Source organism: Nymphalis io, chromosome 19, assembly GCF_905147045.1.
Source record: "Nymphalis io chromosome 19, ilAglIoxx1.1, whole genome shotgun sequence".
NCBI lineage: Eukaryota > Metazoa > Arthropoda > Insecta > Lepidoptera > Nymphalidae > Nymphalis > Nymphalis io.
Window position 1 is genome coordinate 7,109,540 of NC_065906.1, and position 21,516 is coordinate 7,131,055.

Below are 21,516 nucleotides of genomic sequence, written 5' to 3' on the forward strand. Positions count from 1 at the left end.
GGTTCTAATCATTGAATAATTAATTTTCTCAGGTTTTTGGTTAAAACCAACTGACGAGAGTCAATAATTTTGCATGTGAATTGTGTATCTGTGACTGTGCTAAGAGCTTGCTTGTGTACTTACTACTTAGTCGTCTTACGATTTTGTCAAAAACCGAAATGTCACTTTATTTCTAATTTACTAAATACCTGATTTCCTTCATGCTTATAAGTCGTTTGCATTGTATTGTTATTTGTAGTATTAAAACGTAAAAGGAGCAAGTGAATATAAAACTGTATTTTTAATAACTACAATGGGAGATAAAAAGTACAAGCAGAGTGTAAGTATTCTATTATGAATTACGATTTATTTGCTATAACCCTTAAAACAACTTAACAAACATTACTATTTTCTAGAAAGCAGATATTGCCAAACAATTTGACCTCCCAGAAAGGCAGTCAAAGATTACAACTTTATTGAACCAAGCTGGTCAGGCTTACTGCATATGCCGCTCATCAGATAGTTCTCGTTTTATGATGTAAGTTTTTGTTTCGGGACTTAATTTCTTTTTCAAAGATGTTTAAAAGTTTTATCGATTATTGAAATTTGTATTCTAGTAGGCTTAAATAGGATTTGACTTTACTAAATTTGTATGAATGGTAAGAACTGTTTCAGTAATTGTAAAAAGACTGTATATTTCTAGAACTATTCTATATTATATTAAATTTATATTGCTATAATAATATCAATGCTCATGATCAAATCTTGTATTAAGAAATATGTGTGTTCTGTACATTTAAAATTATATATTTTGTTTCAGAGCTTGTGATTCCTGTGAGGAGTGGTATCATGGAGATTGTATAAATATATCAGAAAGGGAGGCCAAATATATTAAGAATTACTTCTGTGATCGTTGCCGTGAGGAGGATCCCACTCTTAAAACAAGATTTAGACCTCAAAAGAGAGAAAATGATGGTGATTCAGGTATGACTTATATGTATATAAAGGACGACAATTCCTTTTGATATATATTTTCAGCGATTATAGAATTAATTCAATTTATACGGAAATATAATATTTAATATTAAGTTTTTTCAAATAAAATTTGGCAAAAAGCTATTATGTAGTTATATATAATATACTTGTACACTGCAGTATTGAGGACTTCTTAAAATTATATTGGTCAAAATCATTATTTTATATGAACATTTAGAATTTTTTTAAAGTTAAAGTAGAAATAAAACAAAGTCAAGTGTTAATATTTTAGTAACTAAATAATATTTGGTAATATATAATTACAGGTAGAGATGATAGAAAGAAAAAACGCAAAGAGAAAGATCATTCAGAGAACAAGTCTTCAAAGAGACCAGTCAAAGATGGTTGTGGAGATTGTTCAGGGTGCTTGCAGACAAATGACTGTGGACAGTGAGTTTGAACTTTTATTCAATATGAAAATAATTTAAATCTTAGGTAAGATTATAACTGTGAGACTGTTTGTTTATTTGCTAAGCATTCTCATCTTAGCTACTACACTGATCATCATGACATTTTGCATACACATTATCAGGGGTACAGAAAAGACTACTGATTGTTTATTATATTTATATATTGATTACTGATTGATGAGATTTACTGGTGGTAGGGCTGTGTGCAAGCTCATCTGGATAGGTACCATCCACTCATCAGATATTCTACTGCGAAACAGCAGTACTTAGTATTGTTGTGTTCCAGTTTGAAAGGTGAGTGAGCCAGTGTAATTACAGGCACAAGGGACATAACATCTTGGTTCCCAAGGTTGGCGGCGCATTGGTGATGTAAGCAATGGTTAAAATTTCTTACAATGCCAATGTCTATGGACGTTGGTGACCACTTACCATCAGGTGGCCCATATGCTCGTCCGCCTACCTATACTATAAAAAAAAAAGAACATAACATCTGACAAATGGATATAACCATGGGCAGACTAGTTATATATATATATACAGAGACAATTCCAATTTAAATTATCAACTAAGTTTAATACAGTTATTTGAGGAAATAAAAAATAAATAAAATATTATTACTCACTGTGCAAGTACTCTTTTAGTTGTGATGCATGTGAAGACAAGTATAAATATGGTGGAAACAACAAGCTGAAGATAAAATGTCGTCAAAGATTGTGTGTCAAAAGTAAGAAGACTTCAAGAGTGTCAAGGTACGGCCAAAATGCCTTTACATATCATAGGAATTGGTTTAAAAAAAAAAGTTCTTCAGAAATTGAAATGATCATTTAATGTGCTAATATACATGTAAAAGCCATTGATCCTGCGCCTGAACTATTTTTGGTCATGTCAGATTTGGCCATCAAATTATGAGACTCACAGTGCATCTGTGTTTGTGCACACATTTGTGTATTATAATATATTCTGCGCAGTTGGCTATCTCTCTTGAGATAGGCAGCAATGACCGAAATTGGTCAGGAAGACATCATATCATAATAATATTTAAATAAAGAATTTATTGACACAGCTGCCCTGCCAAAAATGAACCCGCAATGCAACATGAGATTTTTTTTTTAAATAAATATTATAGCCAGATTTGGGATGATCTAAGGATTTTAGCAATATCCTATACATCCAAATTTGTTCAGACATTTGAAATTAATGATAGAATAAAGACACTCATACAAGAATAAAAATATACATACATACATGAACCTTGAAAACATTATAATCTCTTTTTGGGCAGTCCTTTTCCATAGTATTTTACCATAATATTTTCTTTCAAATAGCAGTGGTAATAGAATTAAGAAGAAGCATCATGAGCGTGAAGTATACGAACCAGAGGAATCCATATCTCACTTGCAGACTGCTGAACCGAGGCAATGCTATGGACCACAGTGCTCGTTTGCTGCACAGTATGGGTCGAAGTATTGTTCCACACAGTGTGGCATGAGATTGGCCACCACTCGGATATACCAGGTGAGAAATAATACATGTTAGTGAATTGGCCTTTAATATATGATATTGTTTTATATAGTTAAATCGGATTTTTCTTCTAATATAAATTTCGCTCTCATAGAATCTTTTTATGAATATTGAATACCAAAGATTATACAAGATCTCGACCAATTACATCACGTCAATTCAATGGCAAAGTTACTCCAGGCGGAGTTCATTGGAATATCTTATTGTAGTAGTTATACTATATTGAATATTTTTTATTTATTATGTAAACTCGTTATTTAACCTTTATTACCATCGGGAGGGACTTATGATACTAAATGAACTTTAGTGTATATGTCAATCAATGTATATAATCTTGAGGTATAAATGTATCATCTCTTTTGAAGGGTTATTTTGATAGATTGAGGGTCTCGGAAGGGTGACAGGAGGTGACGTGAAACAGGCCGTAACGAGGTCGTGTGCCCCGCAGGTGCTACCGCAGCGCATCCAGGAGTGGTCGCTGTCGTCGTGCGTGGCGGAGCAGCAGAACCGCAAGTCGCTGGAGGTGGTGCGCGGCGGGCTGGCGCGCGCGCAGGCGGCGCTCCGCGCGCTCGACAAGCAGCACGCCGAGCTGGACGCGCTGCTGGCGCGCGCGCGACACGCCGCCATCGAGCACGTCGACGAGAAGGTGGCACACAGTCGTGATAAATCTTTTTTATCATTTTGCTACGTTTTCCAGTCGGAATATCCTGGTTATAAATAAATTCTAGTCCAGGTTTAATTCCATTACTAAGAATTTGTTTACTTTTGACTGCATTTACAGTAATGTTGTTTTGCTAGGAAGCAGACGATGAAACGTCAATGTATTGCATCACCTGCGGACACGAAATACACTCTCGTACTGCGGTGAAGCACATGGAAAAGTGCTTTATCAAGTACGAGGCGCAGGCGTCCTTCGGCAGCAGACATCGCACGCGAATCGACGGGCAGAGCATGTTCTGTGACTACTACAACCCCATTAACGGCACCTACTGTAAGAGGCTGCGGGTAAGTGATGTAAAACATTCAAATTTGCGGTCTGTAATTGACTCTGGTCACGTCTTTCTCCTTTGAATTTAAATATACATGTCCTATGATTTCTAAACAGAAGGAACTAAACTGTTTTGTAAGTCTGTCTAAAAGTAGATAAATTCATGAAAATGTTACTATTGAAGTCCAACTTGCAATCTTATGCTTAAAAAAATGCCATTGGTATAAAATACCACAGCATAAACAAATATACAACTGAATTGTGCTGTTTCTTTATTTTGTTTATGATTACAGGTTATGTGCCCAGAACACTTCAAAGATCCAAAAGTGAGTGATACGGATGTTTGTGGATGCCCATTGGTGCGTAACGTGTTCGAGCCGACGGGGGAGTTCTGCCGGGCTCCAAAGAAGTCCTGTCTCAAGCACTACCAGTGGGAGAAGCTGCGTCGAGCTGAAATTGACATGGAGAGAGTCCGCCAGTGGCTCAGGCTGGACGAGTTGGTCGAGCAAGAAAGAAATATAAGACTGGCTATGGCTTCTAGGTACAACAGGATTTTTAATAAGAAATATAATTAGATTGCCTATATATTATCTATGTCAAAATGATTTTAATAATGGATCATTATTATAGTATGATTCATATTTCTTTTTTATAGTTGATTCTAATATGATGTATATTAAACATTTTTCAATGGCCATTATACACTTGTCAAAGCAGTTCATGTGTGTTTCCATACCAGAAATGTATTTTTACATTAAACAATTCAACATACATACATTTTACATTGAACAAATATTAACGTTAACCACATGCTTTAAATACCATACATTTTTACTGTATATCATATAATATATATATATATATATAATTATATTTCTCGGTTTATTTATTTATTTATTTATTTATTTATTATAATATCAACACCAACAAGAAGTACACTAATAAATACAATTGAGTCTTTAAACATGACGTTATACAAATCAAGTGTCTCCTAAATTATAGGTGTTGCAAAATATATCAACATTTCGAGTTAACAAAAATATAATAATTTTAAAAATTAAAAATCAACAATAGTGTAAGGCTTCGGTTTATATGTTTGACATATATTGCAGAGCCGGTGTACTCGGATTGATGTTACATTCAACATATAACCACGAAGTGATGGAGCGAATCACAAAAGCCAACGAGAACGGAAAGCTGAAAGAGGGCTCATGACAAAAGACCAAAAAATCCAAAGCTTCGACAACATGTGCTATGCGTAATAATAAAAATAAAGAATAAAGTATCGTAATTATAATTGAGTGATTCGTTTCATTTTCGAAAGTTAGTTTAGCCAGCCTTAGTCATGTAAGTGAACGAAAACAGTTTTTTGAATAAAACACTCATAGTTCAGTTATTTTGTAAAAATATTTGCAAGTAATAGTTTATTACTTTCATCGTTTATCGCTCTTTCTATAACCGAAAACCGCATTAAAATCTGTTGCGTAGTTTAGAAGAAGTAAGCGGAGATACAGAGGTAAACGGCGACTTTGTTTTGTACTATTTATAGATAATAAATATACATCTTTAGTAATCAATTTTATAATATTGGAAATAAAGTACAATTATTACAGTAAATCTGGTAAATAAATCAAATTTCAAGTATCTTAACAATAATATCGACCGGGAAAATGAGTAAACTAATGGTAAATGGTCACCATCGACCAGAGACATTGGCGCTTTAAGAAATATAAACTATCCTTATATCGTCAATGCGCCACCAAGCTTGGGAACTGAGATGTAATATCCCTTGTACCTGTAGTTACATTGGCTCACTCAACTGTTAAACCGGAACATTAAGTATTGCTGTTTGGAAGTAGAATGTATATTAGTATGTGGTAAAAAGCCGAGATGGCCCTGTGGTAAGAACGCGTGAATCTTAACCGATGATCGTGGGTTCAAACCCGGGCAAGCACCACTGAATTTTCATGTGCTTAATTTGTGATTATAATTCATCTCGTGCTTTACGGTGAAGGAAAACATCGTGAGGAAACCTGCATGTGTCTAATTTCACTGAAGTTCTGCCACATGTGAATTCTACCAACCCGCATTGGAGCAGCGTGGTGGAATAAGCTCCAAACCTTCTCCTCAAAAAAAAAGAGGCCTTTAGCCCAGCAGTGGGACATTCACAGGCTGTTACGGTACGGTATGTGGTACCTACCCAGACGGGCTTGCACAGTGCCCTACCAAGCACAGATAGCAGTGATTAGAAGATCACGGACTTAGACCCAGACATACCACTAAATTTTCATGTATATGTTCACCTCGCATGGCACATGATTCAGCTGTAAGAGATACGCATTTACATGAAGGCTGAGGAGTTAAAGACATTTGTAGCAATACGCATAGCAACAAGAATACACACGCCATCGTTTGAAACAACGAATAGCTCTGAAAAGAACTGTTTATTTGAAACAAGAAGCAGCATGCAATGACGTAGTATGACGTCATGTCAAGATCTTAAAAGAGCTGTTTTATAATATAATAAACTACGCTTCAATTGGCATGACTTCTTGAAACGCGTCTTCACTCCACGCGCCGCTCGAACTGACTGAACGCGTCGCCGCGGTAAAACGAGTATTATATTATAAGACGCAAAATAGGTTTTTACGCGCCAATCATAATCCCTACTATTAATGTAGACGCGCGCGCATTTTTTATTATTTTTACATTTTTACAACTTACATTTTTCTTGTATTCCTATTGGTTAATATTACTCCACTTTTTGTATATAAACTCGTACCGTTTTTCAATAAATCATTCCACAAATTCCACGATACTCCACCGTTTCTACTGTTCTACAATATAAGAAGAAGTTTTATTTTACTGCTACAACGTCCACATCCTAAACATTCTACCATCTTCAACGCCCCCTAACCATAGGATCTAAGTAATTATATCTGTTGAGCTTGTAATTGCATAGGGTCACGCAGCCTTCCAACTGGAATTTAACGATTCGATGTTTTTAAATTTGACAAAAGAATAACTCATAAGTATGTGGTTTTGCATAAAGTCCTCTTAGATAAGTTAAGTTTATGTATTTAAATTATGTCTTGTTTTGAACTTTTTTTCTCGAAATCCAAAGACAACATGATAATATCAAAATATTATAAACCTTTTTATTTGTTTTTTTGTGTGATTGTGGATGAATAATGATATTATTTGCCGATAACCTACTAATGCCGAAAACATTGTTTATATGAATAAAATTTTATATTATGTGTGGGAGAAACCTAATTATATATAATTGCCGATAAACTATCATGCCGTAAAAACTTTGTTCGAAAACATTGCCTAAATATATAAACAATCCGATTTATTACTTAAAATACATGCATATGCTACATCATAAAAAGTCACCTTATAGATAACCTGTCGCTGAGCTTGCTAATTACCAGAAATGAGTTACCCGACAGAGCGACGAACAAAAACGATAGCCTAATGTACTAATATAATAATAATATATATTAATAAAAGAGGAGAGTTTAAAAAAAAAACTACTAAACGTAAAACTTGTACCAGAAAATGCATCGCGTTGCGGAGGTTGTAGTAATATTATTATATAAGTAAATGCGCTACGCAGTTTCACACGCTTGAGTTTTGACTATTGACGTGATTAGCGTCAGTTTCATGTTCGTTTTTAGAAATGTTATAATACATAAAATTTTCGACTTTGTACTGTCACTTCAACTTTGCTTGGGCAAGGACTTCAAATCTTTCACGGTAGCATGTGCAATCGATCCCGTGGCGCTCCTCGTTAAGACGGAAAGGGTACCGCTGGTTTTTTAGTGGGTATTCCGACGTTCGGGGCGCACTCGGCGCCTTAGGGTCCGTTCACACAGACCGGCTCGGAGAGCATCGGCCTGCTTTTTTCTTTTCCCACAGACCGGGTCGTATACGCTTGGAATTGGCCGGAGCGGAGCCGCCAACTATTTCACATCGACCGGCTGGAAGAGATCTGAAAGCGGGTGCGGTTGGATGTGCTCGGAGCCGGTCGGATGCGCTCGGAGTCGGGTGGATACACTACAAAGGCAGTGCCAGTATTCCGCGCAGTCTAAGTTTTGTTTTCGGTGTGTTAACGTGTGCTTTTCATCATTCATCTTTTCGTACAAGTACGCACAACTATTACGTTCAAATGTTGCTATCAAAATGGCGGTCGGCGCGGCCGCAGCGGGCACGCAATCGGAGCCGATCGGCTACGCGATAGAGAAAGAGCACGCAATCGGAGCCCATCGGCTGCGCGAGCGAGAAAGAGCACGCAATCGGAGCCGACAGGCTGCGCAAGCGAGAAAGAGCACGCAAGCGGAGCCGGTCGGCTCCTTTTATTACTTCACACGAAGCGCGTTCAGGCATTTTTAATGACAAAAAAGGTGCAAATGCAAAAATAAACTTTACTACAATCACTCAAAACACTGTTTCCAACGTGATAAAAATCTGCTCTCCTCTCCGAGCCGGTCTGTGTGAACGGACCCTTAGACACCGGCGAGCAACACATACCCTTCCACTGTATACGTGGGGAAAACGCGTAATACGTTTTTCCAACGTTAAAAAAAATGGACTTCAAATCTATAATAAACAAAAGCCCAGATAAATTTGCCAATTACTTAACATAAGTTAAAGGCATAGGTATATGTACCCATTAATCACTACAGCAATGAGTTGATTGGTTGATAGAATGATATGATTGTTATGTTCTGGTTTGAAGAATAAGTTAGCCGGTGTAACTACAAATACGTAGATATTACAGCTCGCAAGGTTGGTGGTGTATGGGCGATGCAAGAGATGGTTAATTTTTTTACAATGACAACAATACAATACAATGACAATTTCTGTACGCGGTGGTGACCACTTACGGTAGCACATTAGCCCCATCGTATATTCTGCAGAGAAACATAATGATCTATAAAGATACAGGAGAAAAAAATACTTATGAGAGTATAGGACAACAAAATACCACAAATGGTAATGTTTTATATGGTTAATAATTTTAAAATGAAGCAATTGCAAATGTATAATAGATGAAACATTTATTTTAGAAAACCATAAGAGTATGATTAAAAATGATTTCTTCTTAAATTAGAAAAACTTACACCGGTGGCCTCTTTAGTAATCATATTATAAAGTAGTCTAATAAATCTCCCTACAGCAGTTTGCACAACTAGGGTTTGATACAAAAGCGCATCATGCGCTTTAGATACGGTTCTGTACAATTAAAATCGTATTATCGCTTTATCGGCGTTTATGCGGAAAAATTGAACTTTAATATAAATGTATCGCGTGTCGAGGAAATTTTTGCCCTTTTATTTTTTGAACTAAATTTGTTAATTTTATGTGGAATTCAGATATCTATATAGGTACATAGATATACAACACGTGAACACGTGGAAACTTTTCGGATTACAAATTTTATTTCTTATTTTATATTAAATAATGCCAAAACTTACGGCATTTTTCGATGTTTAAGTGGGAAGTATAATATAATTAGATGAGCCTGGAATTCAGCTTGTGACAAAAATCCTTTAAAGTTTGCCATCGTGTGTAATTTTATACTTTAGATATTACAATTTTCTAATGATAAGCGTTATTGAACTTATAGATATAAAATATTTAAATGGTTAGGAAGCAGCGAGTCTAGTGTTTGACTTTGGACTGCGAAGCAAAAGTGCAATGAAAAAAATATGTCTTTCCTTGGGGTGAACATTGATCCTTTACTATTTTATCAAAACCAGTTCAGTAGTTATATATATATATTATTTATATATGTAATATTTTTATATATATATTTATATTTGACAATTAATTATTGTAATATAAATTTAGGACCGATTAGTATTTCATTAAAACAGTGTAACTTATTTGTTAATCATATGTTCTTAGTAACCTTATTGCGATATTATATTTAAAATCCAAAAATTCAAGGAAAAATACAAGGATTACACAAGTTTATTAAGTTAGTGAAACTATTGACTAAAATGTCAAGGAAACAAGATCATTTCATAGTATTTTATATAACTTTTTATTCAACATTGTTCTTGGATGACTTCTAAAACCAATTAGAGAACAATGGAAAATTTTTACAGTTAGTTATCATATCAAAACATATTTTGCGCGTCCCCTATAGTTGAGGGCGCACGTGCGACGCCTCCCCTCTCTCATATTTTAATATCAAACCCTATTTGTAATTGAAGCGTGTAATTCATATGACATGTTTTGCTAAATCTCATAATTTGACACAGTCGACAACCCTTCGGCTTTATTTTTGTTTTTACAAAGATGACGAACTAAGGAATTCAAGTATACCTTACGTATAATTAGAAGCATTTTCATAAATCATACAATAGTTACCGTAACCGTAACAGCCTGTGAATGTCCCACTGCTGGGCTAAAGGCCTCCTCTCCTCTTTTTGAGGAGAAGGTTTGGAGCTTATTCTACCACGCTACTCCAATGCGGGTTGGTGGAATACACATGTGGCAGAATTTCAGTGAAATTAGACACATGCAGGTTTCCTTACGATGTTTTCCTTCACCGTAAAGCACAAAACGAATTATAATCATAAATTAAGCACATGAAAATTCAGTGGTGCTTGCTCGGGTTTGAACCCACGATCATCGGTTAAGATTCTTCATTCTTCTTACAACTGGGCCATCTCGGCTTATATTTACAATGACTTACAATAGTTACACTTCAAGCTAATAACGCATTTGTTACGGTTAAATAAGCGATAAAATCGTCTGCATAATTTCAGCACACGATTAGAAATTTGGGCGCAACATATATGCATGTATCTTTAAATGTTTTGTTACCGATACGTTACGAGTTACAATGATGTTATTTAAATTTTAATAATCTTTCTGGTTACTACGCAAAATTACTTATAATAGTTTAGAATTTTTATATTATTTAAAAAAAAATTATTTAGCCATTATTAGAGGCAAAATGTAATAGGTCTATCCAATAGCTTGGATCGTTATTTAGCTAAACATGTGTACCGATTTATGAATATGGTTAAAACCTAAAATTTCGTGTTTCTAAATAGTGAGCGCATTGTTATTGGGAACAAAGGTTATTCAGATATTAATTATTATTTATTTATAATTTTCTATAAATCTAGGTAATAGAACTAAATAAGGAAATGAAACTATATTTTGCGGTTTTAATATAGTTAAGGAAATAACAAAAAACAAGTACATTGCTATTAATATTATCAAATAATTTATTTGCTAATTTAAACTAAATTATTTGTTTCGAAGTCAGTGCGATAATATTGCAAAATACAAAACAACTTATTACTCGCATATAATAACATGTATTTTTATTTTTATTATACTTTTAAGACATTTGACAATATGTAAAAATTGTCAATAAAAATATACATTGCAGTACAATTTCGTAGGAAATTTGCTGGGTCTGGATTATTAAAAAAAATCATTTGCATGATAGTGTAACTAACCCATGCAGTTGGAGTAATTGATTGAATTTTATTATTATTTGTTATTCTTTTTTCACAACAAAGTTTTGTTTAAGTAAGCCGATTTCTACGTTTTTGCAGTAAAATATGAGACTTATATAACTCCTGCCTGTTGAACCCACCCTTCCTGCTCCGTGATCCATGGCATTTACTTCATACGTTCATATTTAGCGTCAAATGTGACAAATATCTTTAATATAATTTGGACAATTCGTATTGTGTCCGCCATCTGCCCCTGGTTACGCGTATCATGGTAATGTGATGATACAATCAATAAAAGATTAATTTGTCCTTACTGAATAATGTTATGGTTTGCAGGTGCAGCATGCAGGAAAAAATGTAACTTCATTAAGTTAAATTTTTTCCTATATACAAAGTTTGTTTTCCTTAATTCCAATAGAACCGCTTAAATGATGACTCCGTATTTATTGATAATTTTGGCGTACATATCTTTTTGATTTATAAACAGTGTGCAAACATATTAGTTGCTTAAATAAATGAACGAAGTACATAATTGATTTTTCAATAGGGCGTGATATGAAAAATTCTGAACTACTGGGAATAAAGCAAAATGCTTCTTCGATTCGATTTTTGAAAATGTATATGTGCTTAAAACAAATGCGTTCGATAATGGTTAGAATGATGCACGTAAATATGGATGTATAAGGATGTGTCTATGTAACAGGGGCGTAGCTTGCTCTTGATGGGCTCTGTATCAAAATTTGGTGGGAGGCCTTTCTTCCTAACTGCGCCGTTCTTTCGTGATACATTGATATACTTCGTTTTCTGTTTTTTATATATAAAGCACTGAACCAATTTACAAATGGAGTATAAAATGTCATCCTTATATAAAGATTAAATACTATTAAATTTACGATACCTTTGGTGGCCAATAAGCAAACCCCAAAACACGCGAATTTAGCGCCTTGACCGTCAACGAGTTGAACTTATTTTTCAAATGTGTATAATATTTTCATCTTTCCATTTAGTTTAGCGCCTTAGAGTTCAAGTGATATTTTGGATAACTTTTGACAAATCATTGCTTACACAGGTTCGGGGCCCCTCGGCATGGTAGTATGCGCAAGCGATCCCGTGACGTCCCCCGACAAGATGGAGTGGGTACCGCTGGTTTTTTAGTGGGTATTCTGGCGCCTTCAGCGCCGGCGAGTCCCACATACCCCCCCATCTCATGTGCTGGAAACACAGAAATGTGTTTTTCCAGCGAAAAAAAAAAAAAAAAAGGTTCGGAGCCCCTGTAGCTAGGGGGCCCCGTATCTTTGAAACGGCTGATTTACACGGCGTCAGTTACGCCCGTGTTGTGTAAGTTAATATGTATGTCTGTAGGTTTTCACTCATTTCTTAAATGAGGAATCTATAAAAACTTATCGTATTATATTATTGTAAAACTTATCTGCGTTGCTTTTAGTTATGTCAATTGATTAATTAAATTCTCACATTAAAAACGCATTGATAATAAATACTTACTCGATAAAATATTAAAATCAATTGTATTTAATCAACATACTATGTCATTTTTGGATAAGAGTAAACTTAGTTTTCAGTTATTCTCGATATGATCTATAGAAGGTAATCAGACAAATGGACAATGAACGTGAATAATATGTATATGTTTATTTATGTATAACAATACAAATAAAAATATACACTATTTTTATAAGTTTTAATATATATACAATATCTTTTAATTTTATATAACACTTTAATTAAATTAATTAGATTAGATTAGATTAGACTTTAATGATATTATTGTAAACACCAATTACACAGGTCTGCAATGAAAAAGTTTTTTAATAATTTCAGGTTAAACGCGTTGGTATTAACCTATATGTCGCAAATATTAACTTTATTTTATTGTATCACGTCACATTTTTTTTGCACTTAAGTTGAACAAATATAGCTATTTTTGCTTGACCAATGTGACAGAATATTACTTTAAAAACCGCGCCGATATAATTTATCACGATGTTTCGTCTGTAACAAAGCCAGTATACCACATGGATTCGAATTATCCATACCAGTACCTATTAACACTAAGAACTTCGAAATGCCCTTATCCAGAAAATTCAGAACAAAGTGATTTATCCAATTTGGTGAAATTTTTAACCTCACAAATGAACCTCGCCCTTTAAATCAGCAACAACTGAATGATTTAGTACAGGATCTTGGGTTGCCAAAAGATTCTGCTGAATGTCTCGGATCTCGCCTGAAAGAAAACAATTTATTAGATGCCCAGACGACGTTTTATTAGTATCGAACCAGAGAACAAGAATTTACATGTAGCTCATTCAGAATATCTTAAAGAATCTTAAAGAATTTGTGTTAACAAATGGTTAATTTGCGGTGACTTGAAAATCGTTTGCTTGCTTCTTGGACAGCAGCGAGGTTATACAAAATTCCCTTGTTATATATGTGTAGAATGGGATAGCAGAGCAAGACAATTACATTGGGAAAAATCAGACTGGCAAATTAGAATAAAGTTTGGGTAAAAATGTCATTAACCCGAATTTGATAGACCCAGATAAAGTGCGGCTTCCACGACTTCATAATAAATTTGGTTTGATGAAACATTGCCACAAGATGGAAATAATTTTAAGTATCTTTGCTCCTGTTTTCCTAGTTTATCTAATGCTAAGTTGAAAGAGGGAATATTTACGGTACCTGATATCAGGAAACTTATTAAGGACGCAGAATTTGAAAACATCATGACAAATTTAGAAAAAAGTGTTTAGAATGGCTTTAAGAATGTCATTTCTAAGTTTTTAGGTAATACAAAAGATCCTGATTATAAAAATATTGTCAAGGATATGTTAAAGGCCCATAAAAACTTAGGCTGTAACATGAGTTTAAAAATTCATTTTTTGAAATCACGCATTGATTGTTTTCCAAAAAATCTGGGCGATTACAGCGAGCGGTTCCATCAAGATGTTGAAGATATCAAATGAAACACATGAGATGATTTATATATTGTAACATGAAAGAAGGCCGTTGAGATGTTACTATGATTGTGGACTATTGTTGGATCTTGTATAGAGACGAAGCAAAAACTCATAAAAGAAAGTCAACAAAACGAAGGTTTTTTTTTAAAAAAAAAACAACGTTATTATTAATTGTTCTGTTTAAATGCACTATGGTTATTTTATTTAGTAGCTACAGACATAATAAAATTTAGTAAAATTTCTTAAATGATTTTCTTTCATTTTATAAATAAATGTTTGCTCCATACATTTTAAATTAAAAAGCTATATCATATCATCAGCAAAAACTCATAAAAGAAAGTCAACAAAACGAAGGTTTTTTTTTAAAAAAACAACGTTATTATTAATTGTTCTGTTTAAATGCACTATGGTTATTTTATTTAGTAGCTACAGACATAATAAAATTTAGTAAAATTTCTTAAATGATTTTCTTTCATTTTATAAATAAATGTTTGCTCCATACATTTTAAATTAAAAAGCTATATCATCTGATTCTTGTAAATTTTATATTACGTTTAGACTGTTTATAAGAAATAATAACAGTTTTTAAAAAAAAACTTTCGAAAAAAATAATTTCGCAGACCTGTGTTATCTATTGTTCTATCATTATCTTACAACAATATTTATAGAAACAAAGACGTAATATAAATAAGCATATAAAATCATTCGAATATTTAAATCTAGTAATTCTAACCCAGAAAAAAATTATGTTACGTTAAAAAAATATTAACACACTAAATGTGATAAATGTATAAGCCAATGTAGTTATCAATGAGGAGACGATAGATGCTGTTGACTCTTGGCTTTATTGTTGGTACCAAGTTGCAATTGCCTCCTATAAACTCACTAAAATAAAAGCCCTGAGTTTCATGCACCGATTCTTCTCAGGTCAGAGTTGATTTGATTTCATTTAAGATGAAAACTCCAAAAAAAAAAAATTAGGTATTGCAAGATATTTTAGCCTGTTTTGGTAGGTACTACTTAATTAACAATCGTTCTGCCCACAAACTATTCAAATAAGTATGTATATTAATACTTTGTATTGCAGTGTTCCGTGTGGAAGGTTAAAAAAGCTAGTGTAAATAAAAGTACATTTAAGATTCCATAGTGGGCCAAGCAGTGGTAGTGTAAGCCACTGCTAATTCTTCTTACATTGCCAGTGTCTATGGGTGAAGGTGGCCACTTATCATCAGGTGGACCATTTGGTTATCAGCCATACTATATATATAAGTTTGTTTTCACCAAATGTTGGTACCGGTGGACAACCGACAACTTAATTTCTAAAATAAGACCATTATCGAGTAACTTTCAGTAAAAATTATAGACAAAATAATCAGTAACAAAACTTTTACACTTTATAAAGTTCCTTAAAAACACTAAATACGTATTATTATTTTAAAAAGTCATATTTTATTTAGGATAACTTGACAGCCACAAAGTCGATAGTACTGAAAGTACGCCCCCTGAACCTGTTGTGGCCAATAAGAGAGAACCACCCTAAAACTACCCCTTCTTACACCAATCAGAATCGAGAAAACTGACATTGTAATGGTTTGGGGTATTTTAGATACATATCAAGTGATAATATACCTTAAATCAAAACACTAAAATTGAAATTTGTACGATAAGATATTTTAATAATTCCGCATCCATATTTGGGAATGGTTTGAAATTGTTATATTTTGATTTAGTACTGTTTCATTCTTGGTCTTGACTGGATCGTAGAAGTCAAAATTTTCGAATACCTCTCCTTATGTTAATTTATCTTGTGGTGTGTGAGTTTCGTTCAGGAGTGTGAATACCAAGACTCAAGATTCATTTCCCGCTGATGTCATACGGCAGCGAGACGCCGCACGTTTGGAGCAGCTCGTCTGTACGTTTGATTTTAAGATTGATCCTTTTGATTTTACAAATATTTTCAAAAATTGACCTAAAATAAACTCAGTCCTCATCATTCTTCAGTTAGCAATAACAATTTTACTTATTATTTACTTACTGCCTACAGTTGAAATTATAATGATTAATGTATGTATATGTTATAGATATTTGTTATTATTTAGTTCAATCTAGTACAGTATCTATACTAAGACTAAAAAAATGTAAAAGTATTCGTGATATTTAAAATAAACAAAATTCTAATAGTTTTTTAATAATAATGTATTTTTGTTTTCATAAAAATCAAATCTAATCAAATCATCAAAATTTCTAATAAGTATATTTATGTTTTGTTAATATGTGTTTTTATGCGAGGTTTGTTTTTTTTTTTTAAATAAAATTCCTAATATATTTCGACAAAATTATTTTACAAAATTTGAATGAAAGAAACGGTAAAGTGTTGCTGATAGTAGACTCGCTGATGTCGTTTCTAGTTTCAGGATTGTATTGATATTTTAATTTACTGTCAAAGCAAAACATAGAGCATATTGAAATAGTAGATAAGATTCTGAATAGTGGAAGACTTCAGTTTATTTTTTCTGTAATCCAAAATCTAGAATAGTTTTTTTATTAAGACTGTTATAGAAGATTTCCTTTTAAATATTTAGGGCAGTGAGGTGTCTCCATACGGACCACTTTGGGACGCGCCACCAGCGCCTGTACCTTACCCCGACATCCTGGCTTTTCCACCCGCTGATCTGGGTAAGCAAACACAGTCATTAAATTATCTTACTGTTAAACTAAAGCCATATAATATATTTAGCGAAAAATTGTTGGCAATAATGTTATCCAAATATGTTTGAATAACTTTGCAAACAACTGTTTTTTTTTATATATTAAACAATTTCAGGGACAGCGTACTAGACACAATACAGCTCCAGACAGATTTACCCAGAAATACTTGTGACTTGATTGTAATAATTATAATGTATTGTTACAAACCAAACACAATAAAACATTTTAAAACTGTTAGATAGAGTTTATTAAAGTACTTTAAAATTTAAGTAGTAGTAAAAATTATAATTGCTCAACTTTTAATTTGTAATTTTATAAGAAAACAAAACTAAAAATAATTATATAATGTAGCTTAATATTGAGACACTAACTGCATATATTAAATTAAGAAGTTTTGAAAAGATCTGTGTGTTTTTAGTATGGTCGGCGGCAGGATGTGGACGAGGCTCATCTCGTTCGACCCCCGGCGGCAAAAAGCCAAGACGACGTGTAGCGTCCGTCGCTCAGCGTCGCGCTGCAAACATCCGTGAACGTCGTCGCATGTTCAATTTGAACGAAGCCTTTGATAAACTACGTCGTAAGGTATTTTTTTATATATAATTATTGTTCGTTATTTATAGTAAATAAATTTTCTTACAAATAATAATTGCAATAAAAATGTTTTCAGTCCTTATTTTTTTCTTTTTTTTTTATAGAATTGGAAGGTGGACGAGCATATGGGCCACCTGATGGTAAGTGGTCACCAAACGCCCTTAGACATTGGCATTGTAAGAAATGTCAACCATCGCTTACATAGCCAATGCGCCACCAACCTTGGGAACTAAGATTTTATGTCCCTTGTGCCTGTAATTACACTGGCTCACTCACCCTTCAAACCGGAACACAACAATATCAAGTATTTCTGTTTTGCGGTAGAATATCTGATGAGTGGGTGGTACCTACCCAGACGAGCTTGCACAAAGCCCTACCACCAGTCCTGGGGTAGTTGGGGGTCCTGGTCTCCTCGGTAAGTCGTATATACGTGTCAAAACGTAAATACGACATGAGGTGATTTCACTTTGACCTTATAAGAAAGATTTCCGTAATCCGTAACAGCCTGTGAATGTCCCACTGCTGGGCTAAAGGCCTCCTCTCCTCTTTTTGAGGAGAAGGTTTGGAGCTTATTCCACCACGCTGCTCCAATGCGGGTTGGTAGAATTCACATGTGGCAGAATTTCAGTGAAATTAGACACATGCAGGTTTCCTCACGATGTTTTCCTTCACCGTAAAGCACGAGATGAATTATAATCACAAATTAAGCACATGAAAATTCAGTGGTGCTTGCCCGGGTTTGAACCCACGATCATCGGTTAAGATTCACGCGTTCTTACCACTGGGCCATCTCGGCTTCAAGAAATATTTGATAAGAATAATTTATTTTTATCTAAGTGTTAAGCGTACGTCTTCGCTTTGGCTTTCATTCTAACCCGTATCTCATTATTATAAAGTATTTTTACAGAAACTAAAGTATACGAAGCATTTCCGTATTTTGTTTTTGCTTCTAAAAAACTTTTGTAATTCTACAGGTGCCAACATTTGCATATGAGAAACGGCTCTCGCGTATCGAAACTTTGCGTTTAGCTATCACATATATTAGTTTTATGTGTGAGCTGCTCCATGGATCTCCACAGCCTCACCATCCTTCACATTCTTCACTGCACCCACCACGGCATATTTTCGACGCTGAGGTACCTTGGTGCGCTTGAATTTTTACTTAAGATTTACAAATCTATTTACTAGCCATTCTGTTGTGACCAGTATTCATTTATTTTGTTAGATTTTATTATAATGCATATTATTGTTTCTATTTATTTGTAGTTACATTTTTTTTCTTTAACAATAACATTTAATTAAGTATCAGGATAAGTGGTGTTAGAAATATTTAAAAAATAAAATTGAATTAAACTTATTCAAAATAATGAAAAATTTATTCAATTAATGTATACTGAAAATATCTCAATATAACCTTTTCATCATAAAAAGAACTCCAAAAAATATATCTTTTTACATACTATTTAGGTTAGTCAGAAGTCTTCCACTAGTTTTAAGGCCTTAATTTTATTTATTATAAAATATACTTTTTTATAGTATAATGGCAATGATGTAACAAAAAAGAATTTATTAATTGTCATTATTCTTTTCATTAATAAATGTAGATGATCAATCTGTGTTTTATTTGCAAAGTAAAAAAAAAAATAATTCACTCATTAATTACTTCACTCATTAATTACTTCATTAGTTAAGTAATTACTTAATGGGAATCGTATTTATTATAGTTCGTTAATCGTTATTAATTATCTATAATGTTTTACACTAAAGTTTTTTTTTAAAATGTCTCATACATATTTAAGCGCAACGTTTGTTATTTGATTAGTATTCAAAAAGCAATTGTTCAGTGATGTTATCGGTTGTCCTATGAACAAGTACCCAGTGGACAAATTTATTAAAAATGCTGATCTATTTTATATTGGTAAGTGTTTTTCTAGTATTTATTTATTTGCTTTTATCAATTTAAAGCTATATGGTCTTTAAACCCATTGCTTCGTCACTTGTCGCAGTACTTACATCATTTTTAACCAATCATAAGTCATGATTTCACAATTTAAATGGCGATATTGATCATAAAACAAATAATATTAGTATAAGTGCAAAAATAGTATAAGTGCAAATTGGTATTAATATAGTTGAAATTTTTCGATTTTTACAGTTAATGAGTCATGTTTGGATTGGTACCACTTTTGATATACGTAGACCGACGAGAGATAGAATGTCGGCAAGAAATGTTGTAATAAGTATTTTTGGCTCAAACGCTAACAAACCCGATTCACCAACAGCAAATCTAAAAGAGAAGATGTTAAGAATACCCAGTAATAACAACTTTAATGAAATAGTTTTAGCAGAACTCAATTATAATGACAAATTGTCGACCAAATCTTTGGTACAAATTTACCCTTTAACGAGAAAATTTATAACAAGACCTTATTATCCGATTTTGTTCAATATACCTTTAACTGATTTTTGTTGTGTTGAGCATGGAAGAAATGTATTGAATAATAATAATCGACTTGTCAAACATTCTGTTCCATATAAAGACGCGCTTGTAACCACGAATAAATTAGTACCGTTGATTACCAAAAATAAAGGCATATTTAATCATAAAGATAATTCAACAATTGATGGCATTGAAACGAAAAAGGATATTACAGAAACAGATTTGTATAATCAAAGTAGAATTCATGCAATTAATCAAGAACAATCAAAAATCGTTTCGAATGTCTCCGTCGAGACTGAAAAAATAACTCCGGCTTATAATGAAGAAAATAGTAAAAGAAAACAAGTTGAACATTCATCGCAATTAAAAGATGTAGGTAAAAAAGATTTAAAGGATATAAAAATGCATGAAAACGAGACGACGACTATTCCTGAGACAGCTTATAATGAAGAAGTGATCAGTACAACAGAGGTTTTTGTAGATATTGAAGAAAATTATAAAAATAATGTACAATTCTTAAATTATACACTGAAGAGTCCAGAACCAGCACATTCAAACTACAATATCATTACTTACCCTACTACTGAACAAGTCAAAATTCAAAAAGATTTTATACCATACGTATTAAAAAAATATATATCATGGTCAAAATTATTTTCTCCGATAGCTAAAATAAATACTTCTATTCCTTTAAAGGGATTTCAAAATGTAACGAATAATTATTTTACGGTGTCAGATTTTAAATCAAAAATTCAATCTTCTCAGAAGCAGAATGATGGAAAAGAGAACGTCGTACAACAGCGTATAATCATTAATAGCGATAATATTAGCAATGACAGTGTAGCTTACATCAAAAGCAAGCTTTCCTTAAGCAATTTATCTACGTTGGATAAACCCATACTATTTCCATCCGAGAAACCAGAACTTTATAAAAATACGGATGATTCAGAAACTTTGGTAAGAAAATTCCCGAAATTGTCTTTAAAGGAAGGAAATAGAGGTGATATTCCTGACTTGTTTTAATTATTATTTGATTAATAAATTATTTCTAAAGATTCTATTGCTTTTTAATTTTTTAAATTATTTCATTGGATCAGCTACTGTGTATCCCCCTTACTAGTATAAAATAAAAAAAGGTATTAAGCTTTACCTGAAAGTTCATAATCTAATTAATTAATTAAGAAGTAAAAATTAAATATAATGAAAATAAATAATTAGCACTTCGTTGAGTGAAATTTATATATATAAATAATTTAAGGAATTATCAAATTATAATTCAATTAAAATTTTTGTGTTTTAAAATCACCTTTACTCAGTGTCTTGTTTTAGTTGGTATGCATACTGCAACAGAAAAAAACATAACATGAAACAATAATTA

General features: G+C 33.0%; 3 protein-coding genes across 4 annotated transcripts; all 3 read left to right on the plus strand.

Moving 5' to 3' along the window:
* Nucleotides 1–140: 140 nt before the first annotated feature.
* LOC126775974 (CXXC-type zinc finger protein 1-like) lies at nucleotides 141–5,234 on the plus strand. Of its 2 annotated transcripts, none has more exons than XM_050498212.1 (10): nucleotides 141–319; nucleotides 396–517; nucleotides 800–963; nucleotides 1,281–1,404; nucleotides 2,066–2,173; nucleotides 2,750–2,939; nucleotides 3,394–3,591; nucleotides 3,744–3,950; nucleotides 4,227–4,474; nucleotides 5,046–5,234. In XM_050498212.1, the coding sequence occupies exons 1-10, from the start codon at nucleotides 293–295 to the stop codon at nucleotides 5,146–5,148; spliced, it is 1,491 nt and encodes a 496-aa protein (XP_050354169.1). In that variant the 5' UTR covers nucleotides 141–292; the 3' UTR covers nucleotides 5,149–5,234. The 2 variants fall into 2 exon arrangements, with proteins under 2 accessions (XP_050354169.1, XP_050354170.1); XM_050498213.1 differs by having other exon boundaries at nucleotides 2,753–2,939.
* A 10,992-nt stretch (nucleotides 5,235–16,226) lies between these two features.
* LOC126776035 (protein Fer3-like) lies at nucleotides 16,227–18,914 on the plus strand. Its single transcript, XM_050498291.1, has 4 exons — nucleotides 16,227–16,310; nucleotides 16,981–17,074; nucleotides 17,526–17,689; nucleotides 18,673–18,914. The coding sequence occupies exons 1-4, from the start codon at nucleotides 16,266–16,268 to the stop codon at nucleotides 18,850–18,852; spliced, it is 483 nt and encodes a 160-aa protein (XP_050354248.1). The 5' UTR covers nucleotides 16,227–16,265; the 3' UTR covers nucleotides 18,853–18,914.
* A 630-nt stretch (nucleotides 18,915–19,544) lies between these two features.
* LOC126776180 (uncharacterized) lies at nucleotides 19,545–21,161 on the plus strand. Its single transcript, XM_050498481.1, has 2 exons — nucleotides 19,545–19,616; nucleotides 19,854–21,161. Exons 1-2 carry the CDS (start codon nucleotides 19,596–19,598, stop codon nucleotides 21,159–21,161), a joined length of 1,329 nt encoding a protein of 442 aa, XP_050354438.1. The 5' UTR covers nucleotides 19,545–19,595.
* The last annotated feature ends 355 nt before the right edge of the window (nucleotides 21,162–21,516 follow it).